Genomic DNA, 20,256 nt, shown 5'->3' on the forward strand with positions numbered 1-20,256 from the left:
AAGTATATAATTAAAGAGCTGTGTGAGTTTAGAGGATAAAATAGGGGAAAACTTTTTATAATATGATGCCGTGAAACCGTCCGGGCCTGGCGCAGACGAGTTACGTAGGGATTTAATCATAAGGGTTACTTCAGCTTCGGTGATGGGAGCATTCAATTGCTCCGTATCTAGAGGAGAAAGAGATGGTAACGGGATTTCTTCAAACCATGTTTGAGAATGGGTGGGTGTAATGTCTGAGGGGGGGGAGAGTAAGGTGGAGTAGAATTTTTCAAATATATTCAAAACTTCTTTAGGGTGAGAAGTGGTCATCCCAGAAGATGTATTTAATTTGTATACATGTGGGGGTTTGATATTTTGGTTTAATTTTCTAGCTAGCATTGTGGACGCAGAGTTACCATACAGTAGAAATTTTGACCGTGAGTGTCTGAGGGATTTCTCTGCATTCTCTGAAAGAATGCTATTCAACTCTGTTCTCTTTTGATCAATCAGAAGCCTAGTGGATTGAGTATGTAGTGTACTATAATTTTTATATAATGTTTGCAACTCCTTGGTGAGCTCTTGAATTCTACTGGTACGTGTGCGGTTTTTTTTAACTGCCAATGAAATTAATTTGCCCCTCATAAAGGCCTTGTGAGTGACCCAGGTGTTCGGTACTGATGTATCTTCAGTGGGGTTCAGCCTGAAAAACTCCGTAATGGAGTCTGACATTTCTTGTGAATCTATCGGGCACGTTAACAGGGAGTCATTAAGTCTCCATGAGAATGGAGTAGGAGCAAGACCTATCCCTGATGTGTCGTAAAGTACCATATGGTGATCAGACCACACACATGGAACTATATCTGCAGAAATCGAGTTAGCTAGGATCACCTGAGAGCAATAGATGTAATCGATTCTAGCAGATGAGTTGTGTGCATTTTGCAGCAATTTTAATTCACGGCGATTCAATCCACAATCAGGTGTGAACGGAGTATAAGAGTTAACTCCTTGATTTGCCTGGAAGAAGGTGTGAATTTTCAAATCTCTGGGGAAGAGACGATAACCACTTCCTTACTGTACTACAGGGAAATACGGCTACAGCGTGGCTCTGTTGTTGCGGATTGGACATCCTCCCGGAACCAGGGCCGGATTAAGAGCATCATGGGCCTGCTGCTGAGGATTTCGGTTTACCTTTTTAAAAAATAAATTAAAATAAATGCAGATCGTTTTGCAGGTAAAAAAAAAATGCATTTATTTATTTATTTATTTTTACTAGTAGTCTGGAAAGCATTGCACCCATAATCAGCAGATTGTGGGTGCCATGCAGGACTCCTGCAGACTTGTCAGTGTATCTGTCTGCTCGTACCTTATACAGGCAGGCAGTTAAGACTCTGATAGTTCATTGAGAACTACAAGCTGAGAGCCACAAAGACTGTTGGTACTTGTAGTTTCCCATACACGGAACCCTGTGAATGAATAATGCTGGCGGGCGGAGCCCCATACAACTTTTTTTTTTTTTTTAATAGATCACTGTGTCATCCTACTGCTGTAAACTAATTAATATATATACTGATTAAGTACAAACAAAATGGCCCCTGCCCCCACCTATAACTGGCCTTCTTAGCAAAGAGCACATGGAAGGGCAACGCATGTGAAACAAAAACAACGAATTCCCAGCTCAATTCACCAACCAGTTTGCTAACCAATCGAATGAACCTGTCCAACAGTATGCGTTAAACAGGGGTTTAGTAAGCACACATTTGCAAATGCATGTGTAAGCTGCAGCACCACTTTGCGGCACCCTGTATTACCAGCAGTCCTAACTCTTGAAATCTATGAGAATCTCCACAGTGGAAGCACATGCACTCTAATGGAGGTGAAGGGGCAAGCGGCCACTTGTGGAGCTACGGTCGAACAAGGTTGAAAATGTAATCTTTATTTGCATAAAAGATATATAAAAAACAATACTTTGTCGGGGTACATTCTCCCCTGTACTGCGACGCAGCGCATAAATACACTACATTACAATACATTTGCGGTCATACAAATAAATACATTCAATCACATACATTCATTCTGCAGTATGATGCCTGATGTGTTGTTCGGAGTAAGGATACCCCGAGCCATCACATCATGCATGACGCCGCAATACCCCTAAAGCATGAAACTTGAAAAACGTTTTCTGTACGTTGCATTAGTCCGTCAATCAATCAATCAACAATATTACATTTCAAAAAAGCAACAGGTGTGATGGGGGGTTAGGAGAGTGGGGAAGGGGAATGAGGTCACAAGCCCGAAGCTTTATTGAATGGACAAAACACACAAGGGAGAGTGGGGGAAGGGGAAATCTATAGACCTCCTCTTCCTCCATGAGATCCATCAGGTTATAGTCTCTGAGCAGACTGTGAACCAGTCTGCGACAGTCCTCAATGGACATCCTCTCCCGCTGGTGGATAAGGCGCTTTCTGGTGCACCATAAAGCGTCCTTAAAGCAACACAACACCCGCCAGGCGTTGTCAATGTCCTCCTGGGAAAAAGTTCCATGGAAAAGTCCATTCAGCACACCGAAGTGTGTAATGGCAGTCTGTGGAACAAAGTCTCTAAGTTCAGGTTCCAAGGCCCTCAACAGGCTCTGTGCAAAGGAGCACTCCCAGAAAACGTGAAAAGACGTTTCCTCATAAATGATGCAAAAAGGGCAGTGCCTGTATCTGCACAAGTTTCTGGCATGCATGAATGTCCTGAGCGGCAGTCCCCCCTCGATTACCATCCATGCCAGATCTTTATGCCTGTTGGTGAGTCCCTTTGAAGAAACATTCCTCCAGACCACTTTGCAAGTGGCTGAAGGGAGGCCTGGAACAGTCTCAGCAATGTCCGATGCTCTGATCAACTTGTAGATAGTTTGTGGCTTCCACAAGTCGGGCTTAACTCCATGCAGCCCCAGCTCCTTGATGAACTTGAAAGTGTCCAAGTAGTACCAAGGAGTTTCCCAGTTGTAGGGGATGGAACTGTCCCATTTGTCCCATCCTAGGGACCTCCTAAGAGGAAGGAGGAAAAAACGGGACATGGGAGTTGCCACCAGAGTCCAAAGTTCTGTCCACTAAAGTCCTGCGGATGCAGTTGCAAGCAAAGAACACCCTCAGTAACGTTGCGATGTCGGGCACCCCTTACCGCCCTTGAGGGGTTCCTTGAACATGACTGCTCGCTTCACTCTGTCCATCTTGGAGCCCCAGATGAAGTGGAACACCGCCCTGGTGATGGCCTTACAGGTGTTGACCCGGGGGGGGGGGCAGGCCTGGGCGAGGTACTGCAACACAGGGAGACTCTCGCTGCGGAGTACCAGTGTTTTCCCTTCAATGGTGAGTTCTCTGAGGCTCCATAGTCCAAACTTCTGTCTCATCTTTGACAGTCTCTCCTCCCAAGACTTCAGGGCTGCGCCCTCAGCTCCAAACCGAACTTTGATTGAAGAATTTTGATGAAGTCCACCTTGACGCTGAAAGGGATGGATGCAGAGGAAGGCAGGAACCACTTTCCGAAGAGCATGACCTCTGACTTCCCGCAGTTGACCTTTGCCCCTGAAGCTTTGCCGAAGTCCTCACAGGTCTGGACGATCTCCTCACACGACCCGTCTCCCGCTGTGTATAAACAGAGCGGGAGCGCGGCTCCGGCGGGGCGCGCACACCGCTGAAACCACATGCACTCCAGTCACGTAGTACTACATGTCTGGACACAGTCGAGCCGCTCTGCAGCAGTAATATTACTATGAGCGGTCGGCAAGCGGTTAATATAATAATGTGGCCGCTTCCGCTTCATATGGTCCCGACGCCTGCCCCGGGAAATGTTATGCCTTGTTCATGATTTTATGGGAATAATTGTCTTGAAGGTCTCTTTAGCCCTGAAGAAGCCACTGGCGAAACGCGTCGGCTCTTTGAGGAAATACAGACTATACCCAATAGAGACATTATTGTTGCCAATTTGGTATTTTGTATTCATGGTTCCTTAGGGAACATGCCTTTTTATATGTATATGTATGCATACATTTTTTTTTTTTTTTTTTTTTTCGTTTTTATCTTTGACTCAATAAAACATGTTTTTATCAAAAAAATGTATTTGCTCTATTTGTGATCATCCCTACTTTATTGGCTCTTAAAATCCTGCTTTTCTTTGTTGCTTTTGTTGTGATATTTGATTACCTCTACGATTTTTATTTTTTTCACTATAAGCAAAAAAAGAGCGACAATTCTGAAAAAAATATATATATTTTTTACATTCTGCTATATAACATTTCCCAAAAAAAAAAAAAAAATTCAAAAATCAAAATGTTTCATCCTTTTAGGCCAATTTGTATTCTTCTACATATTTTTGGTAAAAAGAAAATCACAATAAGCGTTTTTTGATTGGTTTGTGCAAAAGTTATCGCGTCTACAAACTAGGGGAAAGATTTACGTCTTTCCCCTATTTTTATACATTTTTTTACTAGTAATGGCGGTAATCTGCATTTTTTAGCGGGACTGCGACATTGCGGCAGACAGATCAGACCCCTAACTGACATTTTTGACACTTTTGGGAGTACCAATGACATTACTACAGTAATCAGTGTTAAATATATGCACTGTTACTGTAATAATGACACTGGCATGGAAGGGGTTAACACAGTGGTGATCAAAGGGTTAAGTGTGAGCCTAGGGGAGTGTTTTCTAAGGGTATGGGGGAGGGGCTTGGTAAATGACCACAGAGACCTGTGTTCCTATATAGAAGGATCACAGGCTCTCTGTGATCATTTCAGAGAGAAGAACGGTCAGCTGTGTTTACAGCTGCCAGTCCTTCTCTCAGCGGTGAACGATCGCGGGTGCCCATCGTCAATCGCGGCCACCAGTCCCATGGATCGGCATCCCCGCTGCCTAGTGGGGACGGGTGCGCGCTCACCCCTCAGCACCACATGCGCGACCGACGTAGGGCTACGTAGTTTCGCGCAACCGAGCCAGCCTGCCGCCGTAAATCTGGCAGTCAGAAAGTGATTAATTTGCGGAGATTTCCTCTCACTTCCTGTGTGGCTATGGGACAGGAAGTGAAGGGAAATCGCCCTAATGGGTACAAATGGCAAAAAAAAAAAAAAAAATCTGACAGGGGTTATAACCCTCCCTTGCTCTATTCAAAATGGGGGGGGAAAGTGCATATAGTTCTACTTTAAATTACATTCCATTCTCTAAATTATTTTTTTTTTCTTTTTTATTTTTTCAAATTCAGAAGTAAATCTCTGGAGGCATTGTGCGAATTCCCATGCGGTTTTTGTAGACTCTGCCCAAGTACGTCAATATAGATGATGCACATTCATTTCAAGGCTATTTCTTATTTATGTATTAACAAAACTGTAGTAAGAAAATAATGTTTTTTGCTCAGGCAAGAGTCAGGGTTGCCATGGCTACATATTAATACAAAATCCTATTTTTTCACCCACTTTACTTTTCCTATTACAACAAGAACGGGAATAGACGTGATTACATCTGTGAATGTTGTATGATGAGTAATTTAAAGGGTAATTCCACTTTCGTGGGGGAAAAAAAATAGCAAATAGAGAAAAAAATAAAATTGCGTATACAATTGCAGCGCAAATCATTCTGTCATTGAATGTTATAAAAATTACCTTTCCTTTCCAATCGCAGCTCTGTAATTTTTGGAAAATACAATACGCTATGGCTGCCTGGAGTTGATCTGTACCCCATCTGTGTACAGAACGCCCCCCAGAAACATTGTTTCCTGCTTGTGTGATTGGCTCACTAATTTTCCCAGAAGTCTGCCTAAGATGCAAGTCCAATTCCAGGCATCCCCTGCAACAAAAATAAACAAATGTCATTCCCAATAGGAACACGTCTAAAGGGATGCAGGCCCAGCAGATTTCCTCATTAGTGCTCTGCAACTGCACAGCTGATTGATAATTATGAAACCACTCCCATTAACCACTTCCGGACCACTTACGCCATATTTACTGCGGCAGGCTGGCTCTTACAGACAAAACTACGTAGATCTACGTAGTTCGCCTGGGAGGAGCTAGGGGGTGAGCGCGCGTTCCCACCCACTATCGTCTCCGGGGAATCCGATGTGTGTGTCAGGCGGCTCAGATTGCTCCCTGCTACCCGTGATTGCTCCCCGCAGAGAGAGGACGGTCGGCTGTTGTAAACACAGCTGACCGTTCTTCTCCCTGAAATGATCACAGAGCGCCTGTGATCCTTCTATAAAGAATACAGGTCGCTATGGTCATTTCAGAAGCCACGCCCCCCCACAGTTAGAATCACTCCCCTAGGGTCACGTTTAACCCCTTGATCACCCATAGTGTTAACCCCTTCCCTGCCAGTATCATTATTAGAGTAACAGTGCATATGTATAGCACTGATTACTGTAGTAATGTCATTGGCACCCCCAAAAGTGTCAAAAATGTCAGTTAGGGGTCCAATCTGTCCGCCGCAATGTCGCAGTTCCGCTAAAAATCGCAGATTGCCGCCATTACTAGTAGAAAAAAAAACAATAAAAATGACATAAATATTTACCGTAGTTAGTAGATGCATTACATTTGCGCAAACCAATCAAAATACGCTTATTGCGATTTTTTTTTTTTTTTTTTTTTACCAAAAATATGTAGCCGAAAACAAATTGGCCTAAAATGTTAAAACATTTTGATTTTTAAATTTTTTTTTTTGGGAATGTCATATAGCAGAATGTGAAAAATATTGTTTTTTTTTTCACAATTGTTGCTCTTTTTTTGTTTATAGCGCAAAAAATAAAACACTGATTACTGCTGATTATGGGTGCAATGCTTTCCAGGCTACTAGTAAAAAAATTAAATAATAAATGCTATTTTTTTTACCTGCAAAACAATGTTTTTTTTTTTTTTTTTGTTTGTTTACCAAAAATATGTAGCAGAAAACTATTTGGCCTAAAATGTTAAAACATTCTTGATTTTTAATTTTTTTTTTTTTGGGAATGTTTTATAAAGCAAAATGTGAAAAAAAAATATATATATATATATATATATTTATATATTTTATATATATATATATATATTTTTTTTTTTAAATTGTCGCTTTATTTTTTTGTTTATAGCGCAAAAAATAAAAATCACAAATACCACCAAAAGAAAGCTCTATTTGTGGGAAAAAAGGGCATCAATTTTATTTAGGTACAGCATTGCATGACCGCGCAATTGTCCGTTAAAGTAACGCAGTGCTGAATCCCAAAATAGGGCCTGGTCAGGAAGGGGGCAAATCCTTCCGGTCTTAAAGTGGTTAATATAGACATACAAAATCTCTTCTGCCGAAAAACTCTCCCTTTTAGCAATTTTGTAATTACTGAGTTTAAAGGTGAGTGTAGTGTATGTACAGTATGATGTACACAGGTGTGCTTGGAATAGTTTTAGGCCAGATTTGTGGGAAGTCCAGCAAAGCTGCTTAGGGCAACAGCTGCACCCTGACACTAATAATACCTGATCCAGCAATCACCCTGTACTTCTGTGCAGAGGGGCTCTTTACAGAGGAACGTGACTAGACCAATATTAGGAAAATGGTGCCAAAGTGAAGTTACAGCACATTGAAATGGTAATCAATCAGACATGAATGGTCATCATGCCCCGGAGGATTTGGCTGCTCAAAGACCAGGGCCTATTTTGCGATTTGGCACTGCGTGACTTTAACGGACAATTGTGCGGTCGTGCGACGCTGTACCCAAATGAAACTGACATCCTTTTTTTCCCCACAAACAGAGCTTTCTTTTGGTGGTATTTGATCACCTGTGCGATTTTTACTTTTTGCGCTATAAACAAAAAAAGAGTGACAATTTTGAAAAAATAACAATATTTTTCACAATTTTTATATGAAATTCTCAAAAAAAAAAATGTAAAAATCAAAATCTTTTAACATTTTAGGCCAATTTGTTTTCTGCTACATATTTTTGGTAAAAAGAAAATTGCAATAAGCAGATTTTGATTGGTTTGCGCAAAAGTTATTACGTTTACTAACTACGGGAAAGATTTATGTCATTTTTATTTTTTTTTAACTAGTAATGGCGGCGATCTGCGTTTTTTTTTTTTTTTTTGTGGGACTGCGACATTGCGGCGGACAGATCGGACCCCTGACTGACATTTTTGACACTTTTGGGGGTACCAGTGACATTACTACAGTAATCAGTACTATACATATGCACTGTTACTGTAAAAATGACACTGGCAGGGAAGGGGTTAACTTTATTAGTGATCAAGGGGTTAAGTGTGTCCCTAGGGGCGTGATTCTAACTGTCAAGGGGTGTGGCTTGTGATGTAACCACAGAGACATACGATCCTACATAGCAGGATCATATAGTCTCTGCAGTTACACCAGGGAGAATGACAGACGGCTGTGTTTACATCAGCCGCCTGCCTTTCTCCCTCTCCAACGGGAGATCGCGAGTGACCGGCGGACATCGGACCCGCCGGTCACTCGCACGGGGATGTCAGGGGACGAGCGGGGGCGGTAGCGCGCCACTGGCGGCGCGCGCTCGCCCCCTAGAGGCGAGTGAGCAAGTGATGTACCAGTATGTCACTTTGCCCATGAGGGGCTGACTGCCGCAGTATATGTACTTTGTACTTGCGGCAGTCGGCAAGTGGTTAATATAGTTTCTCTTTTCTGTGAATTACCACAATGCCGTTCTGACTGCTTGCAATTTACAACGTTGTAAGTCTGGCTTCTTCAACTCTGTCATTGATCATTCTATTTTAGTTTATTTATAGGATTTAAATCATAATACAAGTAAATTAGAATTTACAAAAAAAAAAAAGGGGGGGGGGTCAAAGGTTATATATCACTAAAATTGGTGTGATGCTAGAAAAGCACTAGCAGTAGCAGACTGAAGTAATCTCTACAGGTACAGTGCCTTGAAAAAGTATTCATACCCTTTCAGAATTTTCCTTATTTTGTCATGTTTCAACTAGAGCTGCACGATTCTGGATAAAATGAGAATCACAATTTGATTTTTTTACTTAGGTCCCGATTCTCACGTAACAGCTTTCACATTATACAAAATAATTGGACTAACTTTACTGTTTAGTTTTTTTTTTTCAATTCAATAAAGTGTATTTTTTTTCCCAAAAAACTGTGTTTGAAAGACTTCTGAGCAAATACAGCGTGACATAAAAGATTGCAATGATCGCCATTTTATTCGTAAGGGTCTCTGCTAAAAAAAAAAAAAAAAAGTTTGGGAGTTCTAACTAATTTTCTAGCAAAAAATACTGATTTTAACTTGTAAGCAACGAGTGTCAGAAAAAGGCACGGTCTTTAAGAGGTTAAACTGCCCTCACTTATAGACCTAGTGCCCTAGTTACATAGTTAGTTAGGTTGAAAAAAAGACACATCTGGCTCAACCAATAAACAAAAAAACAGTAAAGAAAACCCAACCATACAATCCCATATACACAATCCTATACCCTCAGTTGACCCAGAGGAAGGCAAAAAAAACCCCAGCAAAGCATGATCCAATTTGCTACAGGAGGGGAAAAAAATTCCTTCCTGATGCCCTGAGAGGCAATCGGATATTCTTTGGATCAACTTTATCTATAAATATTAGTACCCATTTATATTATGCACACCCAGGAAAGAATCCAGGGCCTTTTTTTTTATAGCAATCTAGTGAGTTGGCCAGAACCATCTCTGGAGGGAGTCTATTCCACATTTTCACAGCTTTTACTGTGAAGAAGCCTTTCTGTATTTGGAGAAGAAATCTGTTTTCCTCCATGTAAAGAGTGCCCCCCTGTCCTCTGTGTTGACCTTAAAGTGAATAACTCAACACCAAGTTCACTATGAGACGGAATATTAATTCCTTTGATCTAAAAGAACAAAATGATACATTGTAAAGCATTGTGTTTATAGTTGTCCCCCAGCCTTAGCAATGGAGGTCCATTCTCATCCGATCTCCCCATAGAGGAGAGTGGGGATCTGACAGCTCCATCTCTGCACACAGAGCAGAGATGGAGCTGTCATCCGCCTGCTCAGCGGGGATCCCCTGCTTAGCAGAGCGGACACCGTTGGGCACATTGGCTGTGTGAATGGAGCCTAAAGGAGGCTGAATACAAATGCATGCCACACTTTTCACATATTTATATGTAAAAAATGTTAAAAACCATTTATCATTTTCCTTCACAAATATGTGCCACTTTGTGTTGGTCTATCACATGAAATGCCAATAAAATACATTTACATTTAGTTGTACCATGACAAAATGTGGAAAATTTGAAGTGGTATGAATACTTTTTCAAGGCACTGTAAAAAAAAGAGAAAGCAGAGAGCGCCAAACTAAGTGCAGCATGCATATCATTAAAAAAAAACACCAATGGCAACTCATTTTGGTTAAAACAGGGAAAAAAGGAAAATCTCATTCCACAATACCACTACTTCATAGGATTGTGGAATGAGATATGCCTTTATATTGTTTTAACCACGTGAGTTGCCACTTGTCTTTTACTTATTAAAACTTGATGTATATGCTGCACTTACTGTGTTGCCCTCTGTCTTGTTGATTTTTTCCTTTTATTAATGCTGTTCATTTTATAGGTGGGGGCAACCTCCAATTTTGGCATATGTTCTCTTCCTGAGCTGCACTTTGAAAGGGGAGACTACTAGTACTATGTGTTTCCACTCTTCTCTTAACAGCTCTTAAGTACATCAATTGGAGCTGAGTCAAACATAGAGCTCCAAACATGTAGAAATGGTAAACTCACATCAAAAATTATTTAAAGGTAGAAATTACAGTAACAACTCAAAGTGTTCACTGGAAAATGCTGATATTTCCTTTTAATCTGTCTGTGAGGGAAAAAATCACATTACTGATAAAATGGCCTTTCATCCACATGCCAGCATGCATCTTTTGTATTAGCAGTATGGGAAGCAGCCCAAAAACCAACTGGCAACAAGCCACTCCACAGATACCTTATTCCTCTGAATATTGCTGTGGCCACTAGCACCATGGCATACCACTAGCCACAACATTCCCCTAGCAATACACATTTTTCCCTATAGCTCTATTGTACTGTTTGATTCTATTATAATGGAGCACCTTTCTACTGGGCAAGACTCATACAACTGATCAGATCTTCCCATGCCAGCCTGGATGGCCAAAGGTAATGGAGATTCCTCTCTTAGGCTTCCTTTCCTCAGCTCCTAGCCTGGAGGCAGAGCCCCCGGGGTCCCCTCCCAGGCCACATGACAGCAACTCCAGCACTCCAACTTCCACCCGACTCCCCTGTTGGCCAGGCTCCATGATATTTAGGGCTGACCCAGCCACCCTGCCTGGCACTTTGCCTGGGGATTGACCAGCTTCCCTCAAGTATGCAGATCAGGATCTCCTGGCCTCCGCCCACTAAATTCCAGAAGCTTCTCCTTGCTTCTAAATCCAGAGAAAGGCACCAGAGACCTGACCTGCAGCAACTCGACCTGCTAACATGGAGTTATAAACTAAATTTACCTACACTAGTTGCACACTAGAGGGCGCTACATTAATAATAGACTTCACTGTGCTTCTAGGCATTGAAAAAGCATTTTAAAAATGTTGTATACATCTCCTGACTTGTGCCTGTTCACAACTTTATTTCTGAGATCTTTTGATAGTGCCTTGCCACCCATAGTTGATTTTTTGCTTCAGTTGCACTACCAGGCCATACATTAACCAGGAAAGCTCTTTTCATGTTGCGCTAACCCAAATGAGCACAGTTGAAAGTCAAATGGCTTTGTGTGCCATTGCTACACCTGATTGAGTTTACAAGTCATTTTTAGGAGGTGGGGTAATGTTATAAGTGGCACTGAGTAAATACAGCTGGATAAAACAAAAAATGTGTCTGTCTTCATTTCAGACTGCAAAGCAACAAATTGTGATTATTTTAAAGGGGGGGGGGGGATTTTCTATACCCACTGCATATACAGTATGAGAGAGAGATATTAAGTGCATTAATATAAAGGTCTTGTAATCACTTGCCTTTTTGTCGAGCCTGTAAGGGATTTAAAGCATTGTTATTGATTTAGTAAGAATATGTTAGTTTGTGGTTTGATAGGATTATATTTAAGAATGTCTTGGATTCGTTATTTGCTGCCCTGTTGGTGAAGTTGTGGTGAATATAACAGCAGATCCAGCCTTTACTATATGTCACTTACACCGTTGCAATGTAATAAAACTGTCAATTTTATATCTTTTAAGACCATGTAATTGTGGCCTTACAATCCCCCAGAGTTCCCTATCACTATTCTTGTCTGTGTATGGAATTGTGGTAGCCAGGCAGATCTTTTCATCTTGTGCTGTAATGAGCGAACAGCACATACGTGGGAATTTATCAAACCGGGATGTCTGAAATTGGAGGAAAGATTAACTGTATCCTGCAGAATCCACTCAGTATTTTGTTTCCATTCTCTAGACCAGGGTACCAGGAAGGAACATCATCAGCTATTGGTTGTGTGTAAAGTTTTGGGCACCCATGGTCAAACAATGCTTTTATTGCTTTGGCATTGAATGCAAAGGGTCGGTCCACCGATAAGCAATATTTTATTTACAGGTGGTGCCTAGTGGTCTGAGTCAGTTCCTGGCATCTTACTGTATGTTCTTGCTGGGTGCTTCAACTATTACACAAGCGAGACTCTCACAGACATATATAAACCTCAGGACAAAGGATAATTTCTAAAAAATAAAACTCTTCCCTTACATATGCTTTTCTGCACATAGAACACAGACATAGAGGTAACCCTTTGTTTGAGCTTACCTAAAGGAAGAACTACATGTTGGCCCCTTTCACACTTGTGTGACCTCAAAGTCACGCCTTGAAGCAATGCCAGTGTAATCTTGAGGTCTATGGACCTCAATTTGCTTCAAAGTCAGAACAAAGTAGTGCAGGGAATAATTTAAAGTAGCACAGATCTGAACGATACTAACTGGAAATCATAGGGTACGACTTGTCTTGCTACATTGCAGTCCCAAGTCGAAGGACAAGTTGCACAAGTGTGAAGTGGGCATAAAAGAGATGGGGACTAACTAGCAATCAGCAACTGTGGGAACAATAAACATTTTCTTCAGAATCCTGCAATGTACCTCACAACTCACAGAGTAAAACAGTCAAAACTATGTAACATGCAACATAGAATATAGAGTGACGTGGTCAGGAGTATGTAATGTATTGCTCACACAGCACAGCGGTCATAATACAAGGGTCAGGAGTATGTAATGTACTGCTCACACAGCACAGCGGTCATAATACAGGGGTCAGGAGTATGTAATGTACTGCTCACACAGCACAGCGGTCATAATACAGGGGTCAGGAGTATGTAATGTACTGCACACACAGCACAGCGGTCATAATACAGGGGTCAGGAGTATGTAATGTATTGCTCACACAGCACAGCGGTCATAATACAAGGGTCAGGAGTATGTAATGTACTGCACACACAGCACAGTGGTCATAATACAGGGGTCAGGAGTATGTAATGTACTGCTCACACAGCACAGCGGTCATAATACAGGGGTCAGGAGTATGTAATGTACTGCACACACAGCACAGCGGTCATAATACAGGGGTCAGGAGTATGTAATGTACTGCTCACACAGCACAGCGCAATAATACAGTGGTCAGGAGTATGTAACACACAATATAGCATATACAGTGAAGCATCTAGACTAAGCAACATATAACTTAAAATATAGAGTAAAGCAACTGGAGTAGGCAATATATACCATAGAGCAAAGCATCCACTGAGTGTGTAATGTACAATACAACATATAGAGTGAACAGTAGAGTAAATAATCCAGTGTAACATACAACACAGCATGTAGAGTAAATCATCCTGAAAATGTAATGTAAATCCGCATATACAATGAAGCACCCTGGGTAAGTAAAATACAGCATAGCATATAGTTTAAAGCATCCACAGTAAGTAACATACAAAACAGCATATAGAGTGAAGCAGTCACGAATATGTAACATATAGTATAGCATAGTATAGGATGTATACACAGTGTAGGTGCCTGAATTTGACCTGGCTTCAGCCTCTTGCAGTTCCTGTACAGCAGGGCTGGAGTGTGAGAGGAGGAGAAGTAGAAACATGAGGATCAGGTCATATGCTGACAAGACACATGCTGATAGCAGGAGAAAGCAGAGTGACAGAGCGATGAGCTCATCAATGTGCTGCTTCTTTTTTTGCCGTCCAGTCACAGCCTGGGCCTGGTCCATCAATGACCTGGGCTCAGAAGCAGTAAGTTGGCTGATTCTGGCCGTCAGACTGAGGACATCAGGTTGCTTGAAAAAAAGTACTGTGGGGAAACCTTTAGATTGAAGCCAAACATTACATCAGAAGCTAGATTTGTTATTTTATCCTTGTTGCTTTTTATCTTATATTTGGATAAAGTTCTGCTTTAACTCTTCCCAACTCTGTCCAAAAAAGAAAAAAAAAATGGTCTGAAGGCAAGTTTTAATGGTACTGGGAGCAGGGTTTATTTGGTATGAGAGGGGCATAATAGTCTCCCAAATTGCTCTTTAAAGCTGGCCATACATTAATCATTTTTTTTCATTCAACCAGCCTGTCCATACTTGGATCAAAATTTGGGAGGTCCCTGATGAACTGGCTGAATTTCGATCCATGTATTGCTCTCTTAACTGTTCTAAATGACAGTTCCTATCTCCCCACCTATTGCGTCTGTTGTAGTCATTGAGGGAAAGTCTTGGTGGGCATTGCTGTTGGCTGTGTATAGCAGGAAACATTAACAAGTCCTTCTCTCTTGTCGTATCACAGGTTCACGGCAGTAGACACTATGACGGATGGTGACTATGATTACCTGATTAAGCTCCTGGCACTTGGAGATTCTGGTGTTGGAAAGACGACATTTCTCTACAGATACACAGATAACAAGTTCAACCCTAAATTTATCACGACGGTCGGGATTGACTTCAGGGAAAAGAGAGTGGTAAGTTACCTTTTATTTTCTTGGAATTCTAGTAGGGGATTATGGGAATTTTAAAGTCCAACTCAGAATACAACAATGATGTAGCGCAAACAAAAGAAACAAAAATAAATAAAAGTCCAAACTTCCGATGATCAAAAGTCCATCACCATTGTGTTACATATGTGAAGATTTCTATGAACTTTCCAAAATTTTGTGCGGTGTCTCCAGCCACCCCATGCAATATCTCTACTCACCTCCAGATGTGGACCCCAATATAACATCAAGGTCATAAAATCTTATATCATCCACATCAAGGGGATGTCTTCTCCAGCATGCTTCTGTATTCTCCTCCTCCAGCGGCTCCGGACTCACAGGTAAGTATACAGTACATGCAAACACAAAATAAAAATTGTATTCTCTGTAAAGAGTATATTCATGAAGTTGCCAAAAAAGCACTCACAATGACAGCTTTAAATGCATATTGATATGTTCTCCTGCATCCATATCCCCCTCCCTATTTCCACTGTGCATAATGAGAACTAGAAGAAGAATCATGGACTTTATAGGCACATAAGTATAAAAATAACAATTTTTTGGTCTACATTAAAAATATTTGTATACAATATAACACTAAATGAAGGATTCTCTATAAAATCAATGGTCGGTCGTGGACTATTTGTATAACCCCCTCAGAGGACAATCTCACAAAAATACAACTTGTAACTGTAAATTGGAGATAAATATCCTCAATACTAGCAGCGCAAAATTCCAACCATACAATAAAGTGCATTCGTGAACAATTGTGTTATATATATCTCCTGTTCATTTTAAAGTGCTACAGTGAAAAAGGGGTTACCCTCATATGCATACCAATACATATATAATATTTATACATAGGTATATAACTGTGCAATATTCCAAAAAACTTAAAATCATAACATCTTAGTGACGCACTAAATATAAAAAAATGTGTGCAATATATATATATATATATATATATATAAATCAATAAAGTGCAACTCTGCTCTGTGCAAATTTTCCACTCAGGTTATCCACTCAATGTCCAACCATTGTGCATATACAGCCTATAATGTCCAAGTGAAATGATCACAACCATGCAGGGGAGGATGGTGGATATCTCCTAGGCACTCTTGCAAGGGTGGCGGGAGTCGAGGCCTACCAAATTTAGTAGATCCCTGTTACCCCATGGCAACCTGGATCATATATCGCTTGTTTCTGTTCTCCAGTTCCAGGGTACACTCTTTGTCCACTCTCCCGGGTATCAGGGTATCCTGTATATATCAGGGTGGGTATTAAAGCAGAAACAAGGAACTTCTCATGGTGTAGTATTTTCGTATATAATATCCATTTATTAAAACTTAGATTAAAAATACAACAAACTAAATATCATTGCCCTATAGGCGTCATGCAGCTAGATAGGCTGCTAACATTTGTTAGTCCCTGCCGAATGCACTAATTACCGGATAGATCATGTATGCCGAGTGCTTCAGGGTGAAAAGGAATATTTTCTTCCTGGAGGTCGATCCGGCGTCCGGTGTGCACTCCACGGCTAAGGTTCAACAGTGAGGCAGCGTGCGTGTCAACTTGACATGTTTCGTCATTACCTTGACGTCATATCCTCCCAAGCCTGAGGTTTCACTTGTTCTTTGTCGACCTTCTAAATTTTGCTCTACATGTTTTGCGACCTGGTTGCTTCTTGAGGAGCTTTGACAGTTCGCAATAACAAGCATGTTATCACAGCGCTAGAATAGAACAGACGTAGACCCCCCAGGGCCGCAACACGGTCACAGTCGGCTCGCTCCTCCAAATTTGGGGACACAAAAACTGATTTCAAAAGTAAATGCCTCCACTACATTAGTAGCTTAATATGCCCTAAGGGTTATAAGAGCCTTAGTCCAAGATGTATATTGATATAGGGTAGTATATCAGATTCGATAAGCATAGACAATAGGATAAATGTTCTCATCAGTTTAAAGGCTGGGTCATGATCCATAAATCAAACCGCCTAGAACTGTCCTTGGTGTGTCCTCAGTGGCCGATTAACCTCCAGAAATTCCCACTGTGCATGCGGCTACTCAATTAAAGCAGTTGTAAACTGCTGCAGTGAAAAAAAAAATCCTCTGTATGACAATTGCATAATGTGAGTATGCAACGCATACTAGCACATTATGAAATACTTCCCTTAGAACAGGGGTGTCAAACTCTATTTAATCGTGGGCCACATCAGCATTAGGGTTGCCCTCAAAGGGCGGGTTGTATCTGGGGTGGGCTATGTACAGAGTGCAAGGTTCAGGGGGGCATTACGTACAGAGTGCAGGATCTAGGGGTGTGTTATGTACAGGGTGCAGCATTCAGGGGTGTGCTGTGTACGCAGTTCAGGTTTTAGGGGTGCACTATGTTTGTAAACACAGCCCCCCCTCCCCCCTATGAAGCTTCCTTTCATCACTTTCACCTACCTAGCCCGGCTCTAGTACCTCCCTGTGTAGGTGGCTCAGCTACCTGTGTATTTGCGAGGAGATCGTTCTTTTTCTTAGATTTTGGAGATCTGCCCCCGCTGTGCACTATCGTGAGTGCGTCCAGGAATCTGTTCAATCCGGGAGCCGCTAAGGGCAAAGCTGTCACTTGTAAACACAGGAGGCTTCTGTGTTTACAAGTGATAACAGGGAGTGGAGGCAGAGGGTGAGATCAGGAGGTGGCAGAATGGAGTTCAAACCATGTTCCAGCTGCAAAACTGGGTGTAAGAGCCATATGACAAAGCCTGGATGGCTGCATTCGGCCCGCAGGTCTTGTTTTTGGCATACGTGCCTTAGAACATAGCCTTCCAAAGGCATGCTGTCACAGCTGACAGGGCTTCCATCTTCCCCCGGTCTTCCTTCTGGATTCCCGGGCTCCAGCTGTGTGAGTGGCCGAAGCTTCCGCGGTATGCCGGACCCTCAGTGATGTCACCAGCTGCACCCATTGTTAATGTCTCCTATATGGTGCCTGTTTAGGAGATATTAATTTTTATTTTACCTACAAGTAAGCTTTAGTATAGGCTTACCTGTAGGTAAAATTCACACACTGGACTTTACAACTGCTTTAATCTGCTCACCTCCCACTGTGGACCCCAATATAATCAAGATCAAACTGGCATATGATGTTCCATCCAGGGCAGTATTTCCTCCTCTCCACTTAAACACTCCCCTCCTTCAGCCGCTCGACATTCACAGGCAAGGTAACATGTAAACCCAAAAATGGGACAAATAGTGTTCTCCGTATAAAAACCAAATTTTTTTTAAAACCGCCAATAAAAACACTCACATTCCAAGAGCACTCCTAGTGCTATGGTTAGCACTTCACAAGATATACAGGAACTTACCAATAACTCGTACACAGTGCCGGGAAAAGGCCATCCAGCGCCCAGGCAAAGATGCCAAACTGCCCCCTTCCCTTAGGGTCAGAGCGCCCACATCCCTGCAATAAACCATTGCGCCCAGTGCAGCTGTCCCTCCTGTCCACCAATTGTCCTAGCCCTGCTCGTACACATGCAACCTTCACTTACCTCGTGGCTCTGCTTCTTAGGAGGATCATTGTTGTATTCTGAGTATGTATAGTGTGGTGGAAAGCACTGTTGATGTTTAGCGGCATTCAAGGATTGTATTTTCTATCACATAGTTTCAGTACTGCGCTGATTGTTCATTTATATGTTTAAAGTCCAACTCACATGTTTTCAGCAGAAAAACATTCTTGTTCCTCAGGAAGACCTTACGTTCACACAAGCATACTCTTTTCTCCTGCAAATCAGTTAGTTCACATGCCGGAGGAAGTACAGCGGGATCGGTACTTTCTAGATACTCTGCATGAGAATGCTACAAGTCTACGGTCACATCTCTGCCCCCCTCTTCTCCAAACTATTCACAAGCCAGCAGATTCCCTCATTACTTATATTCTAAATTTAGCAACCAAATCAAAATGAAGTCCTTTTAGCTACCTGCTGAGGGAATTAGTGCTGTGGAGGGAAATATGTGTGTGTGATGATTTCTTTGAAATATAATGCTGACATGAAATATATCTTCAGGTTTATAATAATGCCAGTCCAGGCAGCACGCACGGAAAAACCTTCAAGGTCCATTTACAGCTTTGGGACACAGCCGGACAGGAAAGGTAAGTTAAATATTATCAAATTATTTTATTTACAGGTAAATAGTTCCTTAAAGTCATTGTAAAGTCTTGTTTTTTTTAATAACAAACATGTTATACTTACCTGCTTTGTTGCAGTTGGTTTTGCACAGAGTAGCCCGGATCCTCCTCTTCCTTGGGTCCCACTTCCTTGCTCCTGGCCCCTCCCTCCTCATGAGTGCCCCCACAGCAAGCAGCTTGCTACGAGGACACCAGAGCTGAGTCACCGCTCCCTGTGTCCATTCAGACAAGGAGCTGCGACCTGGCCCAGTCCCTCTCACTCCTGATTGGCTGATTGACTTTGACAGCAGCGGGAGCCCACCACGCCACGCTGCTGTCTCAGCCAATGAGGAGGGGAGCCGTGGGCAGTAGAGACACTCCTGCAACATCACTGGATAAAGATGGGCTCAGGTAAGTATTAGGGGGGCTGAAGGGGGCTGCTGCACACAGAAGGTTTTTTTTTATCTTAATGCATATAATGCATTAGGATTAAAAAAAACCTTCTGCATTTACAATTTCTTTAAATTGATTAAATGCAGTCACTGTTCATCCAGTTTTTTTCTGCCTGGTTTCTTCGATTTCTCAATCAAAAATTGTCAAGCCGGGTGGTGTTGGCAGATGCATCAACCAAGTTTACTCACGGTCATGTGATAGTTTACGTTTTTAGGGTTGTATTCGATATGTGTAAAGAGAGATCACACAAATACTTATAAGTATAACATTTATTTAAGTAATGACAGATACAGCTAACAAATGTAATATTAGAAAATATAACAAGAATACCTAACTAAAGATGCTGTTTCGCCATAGAGTCCTGCCCGCTTTAATACGGCATGGCACAGATGATCTGACCTAGGTACATGCTCGCCCTGGTGGAGACTGAATATTCCAAGTTGTAGCTGTAGTATATAGGACTTGTGTGTAAGGAAATGGTCACCCAACTGCAAGCAACATGACCTTTTAAGGAATTGATCAGTTTGTAATGACATTCCTTTGGTATGAAGTCAGCTAAGGTAACCAGGATATTGGAGGTTTTCTTCGATAATGTGAGAAGACTTTAATGAGGAAATATGAAATATGAAATTTCCACCATCACGCAGTAGGCTTACATTTCTTATCAGAATCTACAAAATGTTTTGTGTGATCTCTCTTTGCACATATCTAATACAA

The 20,256-nt window shown here is 41.7% G+C and overlaps 1 protein-coding gene across 2 annotated transcripts in view; it reads left to right on the forward strand.

Annotated features, from left to right (window-relative positions):
• Positions 1 to 20,256, forward strand: part of RAB27B (RAB27B, member RAS oncogene family) — a 359,570-nt gene that overhangs the window by 321,960 nt on the left and 17,354 nt on the right. For both annotated transcript variants that reach the window (XM_082244122.1, XM_082244123.1), the window contains 2 exons: positions 14,757 to 14,928; positions 18,986 to 19,071. In XM_082244122.1, the coding sequence (XP_082100248.1) occupies positions 14,776 to 14,928; positions 18,986 to 19,071 (239 nt within the window). In that variant the 5' untranslated portion in view covers positions 14,757 to 14,775. The remainder of the gene's footprint in view (positions 1 to 14,756; positions 14,929 to 18,985; positions 19,072 to 20,256) is intronic.

This window comes from Pelophylax lessonae, assembly GCF_965119305.1.
Source record: "Pelophylax lessonae genome assembly, chromosome: 1".
Taxonomy (NCBI): Eukaryota; Metazoa; Chordata; class Amphibia; order Anura; family Ranidae; genus Pelophylax; species Pelophylax lessonae.